The sequence below is a fragment of the Ranitomeya variabilis genome, chromosome 7, assembly GCF_051348905.1.
Source record: "Ranitomeya variabilis isolate aRanVar5 chromosome 7, aRanVar5.hap1, whole genome shotgun sequence".
Classification (NCBI taxonomy): Eukaryota; Metazoa; Chordata; class Amphibia; order Anura; family Dendrobatidae; genus Ranitomeya; species Ranitomeya variabilis.
In genome coordinates this window covers 3,223,476-3,233,546 of record NC_135238.1, presented here as the reverse complement: position 1 = coordinate 3,233,546, position 10,071 = coordinate 3,223,476, and the positions used below count along the sequence as shown (strand labels likewise).

The 10,071-nt window shown below is 46.4% G+C and overlaps 1 protein-coding gene across 1 annotated transcript; it reads left to right on the top strand.

Moving 5' to 3' along the window:
* The first annotated feature begins 1,539 nt into the window (after positions 1-1,539).
* LOC143785152 (taste receptor type 2 member 4-like) lies at positions 1,540-2,475 on the top strand. The gene has a single exon (XM_077273840.1). It carries the CDS (start codon positions 1,540-1,542, stop codon positions 2,473-2,475), a length of 936 nt encoding a protein of 311 aa, XP_077129955.1.
* The last annotated feature ends 7,596 nt before the right edge of the window (positions 2,476-10,071 follow it).

Here is a 10,071-nt window from a genome sequence, read left to right as displayed (position 1 = left end):
TAGATTATGGGCAGTTTTAACCCTCGGGTTAGTGGTTTAATGATCATTTTTGGGGGATGGGATTGGAAGATGGAGACTGAAGGTGTTTGGTTGACTTGTGTGTGTAGGTGTTTTCATTCCTATATAGTAGATAAGACCTCCACTGATGCTGTCGGTGTAATGTGATGATAACGGTAGGAGGCCACAGTTTTCCGACCTGTAAGGTGTAGGGGCAGGTGTGAATATGGGAAACCATATTGTTGTGTCCTACTGTATACTATACCGAATTACAATGGTCCACGCTTGGATGGATGCAATCTGCTCCTTAGCAATGTCCATAAATGCCATGCTCACATAGTAGAGGAGATCTTCTAGGGCCGGATCACTTTCTACCTTTTATATTACAAAACAGAATCTATTGAAGAATTCATATCTTCAAACTCTTTTAAACGTTCCCATCATGTAAATACGGTGGTCATTTCCCTGATTAAACAATTCTGACAAAGTGTCTCATTTATATTTTGTGCTAACACATCGTTGTCGTTGTTCTACTGAGGTTTTGTTGTCACCATAGAAGGGATCTAGGGCTGTTGCTCTACAAAACTCAAAATTATACAGAGTAGAAGTCCTCGATGTAGGAGAATAATCACCATATTCCATAGATTCTGTTTTCGCCCCTACACGTTTAGCAATATAGTTCATAAAGATTTAAAAATGGGAAAAAAAGTTGATGTTTTATTGCATGGTAATGTTACCACAGCAATGACAGAGACTTTAGATCTGCTCCTACCTGGTCTATCAGCGACGCTCCAGGAGACGAATATCTGTCCGTTACTTCGGTTATTTAACTGTAGGAGGAAGAACCCACAGAGATATCACAGGAACAGTAGAATTATACAGACTGACCACCTGATGATAACGTGAGGTCCTGAACTGTTAATGTACGTTCCTCATGGGCGGAGTCAGACTTGTCTCTCCACCAGGCCTATCTCTCTGTGTTCTTGACATGTAAAAGGTGGTAGCCTGAGCTCAATGGTCTCATTACCTCTGATACTGGATTCTCCATTAGATTTGGAAGCTCGATTTCTTTATATTTCTGTGGCCCTGGATTCCTTCGCTGGGCTATAAGCTTACCTACGCTAGCTACAATCTGACACAGTGCCTTACCTTCTCCTGGCTCCATCTGTTTTGCTGAGATTGTTAGCGCAATCTAATCATATTGTCACAAGAACAGCGCTACATCTTCTAGAGTTTAATCATTTTATGCCCCCACGATGTATATGAATACAGATCTACTGTTATTAGCAAAGAACCAATGGACACTTTGACTGAAGATTTTATTCTTTCATAGTGATAGTTTAGGTTGCAAGTAGCTTCTCCATAACCAAACATCATGTAAAGTTCGAGGATGATTTGCATATGTCTATAACGCACAGACTTTCCACCTGCTGGCAGACAAGGTCCAGCTCCCGTACCCAGCACTCATCAACCAGCATCCAGAACCAAGCACCCAACACCCCGCATTCAGAGGGATCAGAGGGACCCTACCTGAGGCTGACCATGAATTTTCCTTTGTGGTTCTCCTTTATGCTCTTCGGTGTTCTGGAGAGTCTGGTTGGATTGATTTTAAACTCTTTCATTGTAGTTTTCAATATAAAAGTCTTAAGAATTGGAAATGAAGTGAACCCGTCCGCTCTGCTCCATTTCCTCATGGGTGTGACTAATATACTTCTCCTGACTTTAATGTTCCCCCAGGTGATGATCATTGTGGTCTTCAGACATGTCTTCTTCTACCAAGGAGTGCAGGAATTTTTCTTCATCCTCGTAACTGTCCTCATGTATTTCCAGTACTGGCTCAACTCCTGGCTCTGTCTCTTCTACTTTACCAGCACGACAACCTTCAGCCACAGGTTCATTGTTTGGTCAAAGAGAAATATTCCACGGTTCCTACCATATCTTCTCTCAATATCAGCAGTTCTGTCGTTTGCTACAGGCGTCCTGTTTATACCAGATGGAATTAACCAACCACAACCTTCTGGGAACGTTACCCTGGACTTCGCTCTCCCTGGATACACCTACAGTACTCTGCACATGATGCTGTTCACCTTCCTTTGTTGCTGGCCACCCTTCATCATTAGTTTCCTCTCAGCTGGATTCACTGCTTCATTTCTGCTAACTCACATTCGGAACATGAAACAAGGAGTGTTGGGCTTTACCCGCCCTCAGATGAAGATCTACGTGAATGCCGTCAGGACAATGACTTTTCTTATTCTGCTTTCTGTATCTTATTATTTGGTGGTCATATGGTGTGTAGCAATTCCTTTTAAATTGGATGATCTGCATTTAGTGAACGGGCTTTTTGGGGTGTCCTACCCAACAATAGAAGTCGCCATCATCATCCAGTCCAACTCAAAGCTTAGAAAGATGCTTCAGAGCTGGTGCTCATCTACCTGTAGGAAAATGCGAAATGAGGTCAGTCTAGGATGTATTAGATGAGTGGGAATGGGGAACAATACTGAGAGGAAGTAGATGACCTGAAGTGATGATCTTCACCCTGTCTGGCTATCACTGGCTGGTCTGGTAGATTACCAGCTGCTAGAAAGCCACCAATTGGAGACCAGTGGGCTACATGACAACATGTGCAGGAGTCTGATCACAACCTGCTTCATCTATTGCACTAGTGAATTATTTCTTGTGCAGGAGGCATCACATGCCATTTTCAGCCTCGTTTGTAAAGATTAAGATGGGGGCTTCTGTTTTATTGTAAAATGCATTTAATAAACCATGAAACATTTATAACTATCTACTATATAATTGTCTAAGGGTCACTTCCGTCTTTCTGTCTGTCCTTCTGTCTTTCTTTCTTTCTGTCACGGAAATCCCAAGTCACTGATTGGTAGCGGCAAAACGGCCACAACCAATCAGCAATGGGCATAGTCCGGCGGCAAATTGGCTGCTCCCTACTCCCCTGCCGTCAGCGCCCGCTCTATACTCCCCCCCGTCTGCGCTCACACAGGGTTAATGGCAGCGTTTACAACGCGTTATGCTGCGGTGTAACGCACTCCGCTAACGCTATTAACCCTGTGTGACCAACTTTTTACTATTGATGCTGCCTATGCGGCATCAATAGTAAAAAAGATCTAATGTTAAAAATAATTAAAAAAATAAAAAATCATTATATACTCACCTTCCGGCGCCTTTCCCGCTCCTCTTTATGCTCCGGTGCGGTGACCGGTCCATGCATTCCGGTCTCGCGAGACCGCAATGCACTCTTGGGACCGGAGCATCGTGAGGAGCATCGGTAAACGCCTCGGCTGGATCCGGGGGCCGACGGAGGGTGAGTATATCACTATGTTTCATTTTAATTCATTTTTTAACAGGGATATGGTGCCCACATTGCTATATACTATGTGGGCTGTGTTAGATACTGCGTGGGCTGTGTTATATACTACATCTCTGTGCTATATACTATATGGGCTGTGCTATATACTACGTGGCTGGGCAATATACTACATCACTGTGCTCTATACTACGTTGGCTGTGTTATATACTACATGGGCTGTGTTATATACTACGTCTCTGTGCTATATACTACGTGGCTGGGCAATATACTACGTGGCTGTGCTATATACTACATGGCTGTAAACTACATACATATTCTAGAATACCCGATGCGTTAGAATCGGGCCACCATCTAGTCAGTACATAATGTTCTTTTAGGTCCATGAGTGATGGGGTCTCATTACGTTGTTTGTCCAGGAATATGAAAAGTGACTGAACCTCATGAAGTCTAATGTGTTTCACAATGAAAGAATAAGTGGATTGACTAACTGCTATAATGTATGGTAAAATACATGAAGAAAAACATAAAAAAGTATAGACAATATCAATAGATGAATAATACATCACATGATATTGTCAGAATATAAATGTTAAACAGATAGTATCCTTAGCCTCCACATCTGGAGGAGAACCTCCACCACCTAGACAAACTCCACATTTGGAGGAGAACCTCCACCACCTAGACAGCCTCCACATCGGGAGGAGAACCTCCACCATCTAGACAGCCTCCATATCTACAGGAGAACCTCCACCCCCTAGACAGCCTCCACATCTGGAGGAGAACCTCCACCACCTAGACAGCCTCCGCATCTAGAGGAGAACCTCCACAACCTAGACAGCCTCCACATCTGGGGAAGAACCTCCACCACCTAGACAGCCTCCACATCTGGAGGAGAACCTCCAGAACCTAGACAGCCTCCATATCTGGAGGAGAACCTTCACCACCTAGAAAGCCTCCACATCAGGGGAAGAACCTCCACCACCTAGACAGCCTCCACATCTTGGGAAGAACCTCCACCACCTAGACAGCCTCCACATCGGGAGGAGAACCTCCACCACCTAGACAGCCTCCACATCTGGATGAGAACCTCCACCACCTAGAAATCAGTGGAAGAACCTCCACCACCTAGACAGCCTCCACATCTGGGGGAGAACCTCCACCACCTAGACAGCCTCCACATCTGGAGGAGAACCTTCACCACCTAGACAGCCTCCAAATCTGTGGAAGAACATCCACCACCTAGACAGCCTCCACATCAGGAGGAGAACCTCCACCACCTAGACACACTCCACATCTGGAGGAGAACCTCCACCACCTAGACAGCCTCCATATCTGGAGGAGAACCTTCACCACCTAGACAGCCTCCACATCTGGAGGAGAACCTTCACCACCTAGACAGCCTCCACATCTGGGGAAGAACCTCCACCACCTAGACAGCCTCCACATCTGGAGGAGAACCTCCACCACCTAGACAGCCTCCATATCTGGAGGAGAACCTCCACCACCTAGACAGCCTCCATATCTGGAGGAGAACCTTCACCACCTAGACAGCCTCCACATCTGGGGAAGAACCTCCACCACCTAGACAGCCTCCACATCTGGAGGAGAACCTCCACCACTTAGACAGCCTTCACATCTGGGGAAGAACCTCCACCACCTAGACAGCCTCCACATCTGTGGAAGAACCTCCACCACCTAGACAGCCTCCGCATCTAGAGGAGAATCTCCACAACCTAGACAGCCTCCACATCTGGGGAAGAACCTCCACCACCTAGACAGCCTCCACATCTGGAGGAGAACCTCCAGAACCTAGACAGCCTCCATATCTGGAGGAGAACCTTCACCACCTAGAAAGCCTCCACATCTGGGGAAGAACCTCCACCACCTAGACAGCCTCCTCATCTGGAGGAGAACCTCCACCACTTAGACAGCCTCCACATCTGGGGAAGAACCTCCACCACCTAGACAGCCTCCACATCTGGAGGAGAACCTCCACCACCTAGACACACTCCACATCTGGAGGAGAACCTCCACCACCTAGATAGCCTCTACATCTGGAGGAGAACCTCCACCACCTAGATAGCCTCTACATCTGGAGGAGAACCTCCACCACCTAGACAGCCTCTACATCTGGAGGAGAACCTCCAAAACCTAGACAGCCTCCACATCTGGAGGAGAACCTCCACCACCTAGACAAACTCCACATTTGGAGGAGAACCTCCACCACCTAGACAGCCTCCACATCGGGAGGAGAACCTCCACCATCTAGACAGCCTCCATATCTACAGGAGAACCTCCACCCCCTAGACAGCCTCCACATCTGGAGGAGAACCTCCACCACCTAGACAGCCTCCGCATCTAGAGGAGAACCTCCACAACCTAGACAGCCTCCACATCTGGGGAAGAACCTCCACCACCTAGACAGCCTCCACATCTGGAGGAGAACCTCCAGAACCTAGACAGCCTCCATATCTGGAGGAGAACCTTCACCACCTAGAAAGCCTCCACATCTGGGGAAGAACCTCCACCACCTAGACAGCCTCCACATCTGGAGAACCTCCACCACCTAGACAGCCTCCACATCTGGGGAAGAACCTCCACCACCTAGACAGCCTCCACATCTGGAGGAGAACCTCCACCACCTAGACACACTCCACATCTGGAGGAGAACCTCCACCACCTAGATAGCCTCTACATCTGGAGGAGAACCTCCACCACCTAGATAGCCTCTACATCTGGAGGAGAACCTCCACCACCTAGACAGCCTCTACATCTGGAGGAGAACCTCCAAAACCTAGACAGCCTCCACATCTGGAGGAGAACCTCCACCACCTAGACAGCCTCCAAATCTGGGGAAGAACATCCACCACCTAGACAGCCTCCACATCAGGAGTAGAACCTTCCACCACCTAGACACACTCCACATCTGGAGGAGAACCTCCACCACCTAGACAAACTCCACATTTGGAGGAGAACCTCCACCACCTAGACAGCCTCCACATCTGGGGAAGAACCTCCAGCACTTAGACAGCCTCCACATCTGGAGGAGAACCTTCACCAACCAGACAGCCGCTACATCTGGAGGAGAACCTCCACCACCTAGACAGCCTCATATAATGCTCCAGTTTTTGATGGGTCCCATATAATGCTCTAGTATATTATGGGCCCCATAATGCTCCAGTATGAGATGGGCCCCATATAATGCTCCAGTATATGATGGGCCCCATATAACGCTCCAGTGTATGCTGGGTCCCATATATTGCTACAAACATTAAAAATACAAAAAAATGAAATACTCCCCTCTCCTCGCTGGCCGCTGCTCTGTTCCAGACTCCGCAGTGTTGCCATCTCCTGGCTCTTTGTACTGGGACTGTTCTGAGCAGAGAGCGCACACTAGTGATGTCATTGCGCCCTCTGACCTGAAAAGTCACAGAGTCAGGAGACACGGACGACGCTGCAGCTGAGGAACGGGGAGAGGTAAGCTGAATAAGTGGGGGGACAAGGCTCTTTGCACTGGGCCCCCATAGCACCGGTGTCCCTGATGGTGAGTGGGCCCCCCCAGCCTGCTCAGGGCTCCGGGACTTGCCAGGGTGCTGACGCTCTCCCTGAACTCCAACACCACCTAGACAGCTTTCACATCTGGAGAAGAACCTCCTCTACGCCCTAGAAAGAGACCAAGATGGATTGGAGAGTGGACTTTACACCCTGCAGCGACATTAGAGATGAGTGAACCTTTCAAAGTTCAATTTGGTTTGATTCGCTGAAAGTTTAGACGTTTGCTGAACGGTTTGATGAATGTACCCGAACCCCATGACATACACTGGGAGGGCAAATCAAACATATACACAACACCTTAAGGCAGAGGTCCCCAACGTTTCTCACCTTGAGAGCCACATTCAGCTCTGAAAGAGGGTCAGGAGCCACATCCAGCCTGTAAGCCTTCTTATCTAAGAGCCCTGATACTCCTGCAACATCTCCATTTTTTTTTCCATCCACACTCAGATGCCGCGAACATCAATTTCCTACAGTACTATTGGTAGAAAAATGTAAGGAAAGTAACACTGGTAGCTGACTAAAAGTAAGTGCCTCCCTGCCTGTCTGGAAGATCTACTTACACAGGCAACCCACCAGATGGAGACCTAACTTGGAGTCTCCACATTTCGAAAAATTGTTTGCGCCGTCAGCAGCAGTAGCAACAACAGGCACAGAAGACACCACCGGTGAGCATTTCATGCAGCCTTTATCTCCATTCCCTGAAGATGGCCAGACCCTCACTGTAAATACATCATTGTAAATACACACCTGTACTTTGTATCCCCCCACCTCATTGTAGACTGTAAGCTCTCACGAGCAGGGGCGGATTATTGTGCTTTATTATTGTATTGTTAACGTTGTTACTTATGACTGTTGTGTATGAACTGTTGAACTGTAAAGCACTGTGGAATATGTTGGCGCTATATAAATAAAGATTATAATTATTATTAATAAAACAAACTAAGAATATAAAGTGGTAGAACGCTTTCTAATACACCTTACAAAGAACAAAGATTCTCATATATTCCCTAAGTTTAACCAATCTCTTCCCAACTAACCCCCACATGCCTGAATTTATCTTCTGTCCTGACCTGAAGGAAGATCTACGGAATTCATCAACACATTTTCTTAATTGTTCAATAATAAAACATGGAGAAGATTACGTCAAGTTTATCATGAAGATAATTCCAAAAAAAGGAAGGTCACACCGACTGATGATTGTTAAAGAAGATAATTCTTACTCCGCGACTAAACTGCGAGTGTGGGGCGCTTGAGAGACCATTTCTAGGTGGTCTGTAGGTCCCGTCACTGCCACATAGAGACGTCATCAAACACCTTGACTCGACTGCAGGAGGCATGGATGAAGATTCCAGAAGATTTATTTTCCAGCTGAATTCTTCTAGTTAGGCACAAATAAATTAGGTAAAAAAGGCTTTTATGAACCAGAGATGCAAACACATGAGCTTCTAGGATGGCTGCAAGCAGTGAATAAAGAAGAAAAACGAAGAAGAAGCGGAGGAATTACTCTCAACAGAGTTACATCAGAGCTACAGGGGCAGACAGGGCGAGAAGAAGGACAAACCTCTAAAGAGCGGAAAACCTTACTGCATAGCAATGAAACAGCACAATAAAATGACAATGGCGCTTTACACGTGAGGAGGGGTATACTTAAAACACAAGTACAATAATCTGAAACAATACAAGTCACTGACTGCGACTGGAGGAGGGAGGATCCTGCCCGTGAGGGATGTGTGAGGATACAGTAGGTGAGCATGCAAATCCAGTCTTCTCCTGATGGAGTGTTTGTAGAGTTCGGCAGATTCATTACATAGAAGTTATAATTTTCTTTGCAAATCACAGTTGTTGGCGCCCATGAGTCGGGACTCACAGTCCATCCCCAGAGCCGACCACATGATGCACGGCTATTAAATGTAAGTCTAGAACTGCACCGTTTGCATATTTCCTCAATCAAGTGAAGAAACTTGGGAGCTTATCTGCATGAAATCTTCAGATCTAAAGACAGCCGGGTAATCATGATAAAGATTAATCTATAGTGTCCAGGATACCCTGAATTCTGGAGACTTGAGCTTTAAGAACAGTGGATGCATTGGCAGTGACCTCTACTCTTCATGGTGGTCTTCTTAATGGATTAAGCAGTGGGTTCCTGGCGAGGTGGTGGGACTTGTGTGCACATGCTGGGTGTAGGTATGATGGAGTTCTGAGCCATTCTGCCTTTTCCAGGCTATGTAAATATGAGATTATGGCATGAAGTAAAATATATACCTGGATGTAGGAAACCCCAGCTACAACCTCAGAGGCTCCCAAGGCTCAAACGTTAGAGCTTCCCATTCATTATCATGCTCTGAACATCAGTAACAGCTGAAGATGACTTCTACTTAAATAAGTACAGGCAGCTGATATTAATATACCTGACCAGACAAGCAATAGCTCTTTACGAGTGGTTTCCATATCATTGGTGACTTTTTTATTGTAATTGTGATGATTGATAACTGAGGAGACAAGTAAGTTGATATCTTCATCACCAGCAGAATCAAGGCACCGGATAAAGGGCACACATTCGATGAGTTGCAATTGTTGGTCTGAGACCCCAGGTCTGATCAAACAATTTCAAATTGCATATATTCCTCTGAGATCTCAGGTCTGGTCACACAATTCTGAGCTGCATTAATTCATCAGGAGTTCCCAAATCTGGTCACACAAGTTTGAGATGCATTCACTCATGAAGAGGACCCAGGTCTGGTCACACAATTCTGAGCTGCATTAATTCATCAGGAGTTCCCAAATCTGGTCACACAAGTTTGAGATGCATTCACTCATGAAGAGGACCCAGGTCTGGTCACACAATTCTGAGCTGCATTAATTCATCAGGAGTTCCCAAATCTGGTCACACAAGTTTGAGATGCATTCACTCATGAAGAGGACCCAGGTCTGGTCACACAAGTCTAAGATGCATTAATTCATCAGGAGGTCCAAGATCTGGTCACACAAGTTTGAGATGCATTCACTCATGAAGAGGACCCAGGTCTGGTCACACAAGTCTAAGGATACCGTCTCACAGTGGCACTTTGGTCGCTACGACGGTACGATCCGTGACGTTGCAGCGATATCCATACGATATTGCTGTGTCTGACACGCTACTGCGATCAGACACCCCGCTGAGAATCGTACGTCGTAGCAGATCGTTTGAAACTTTA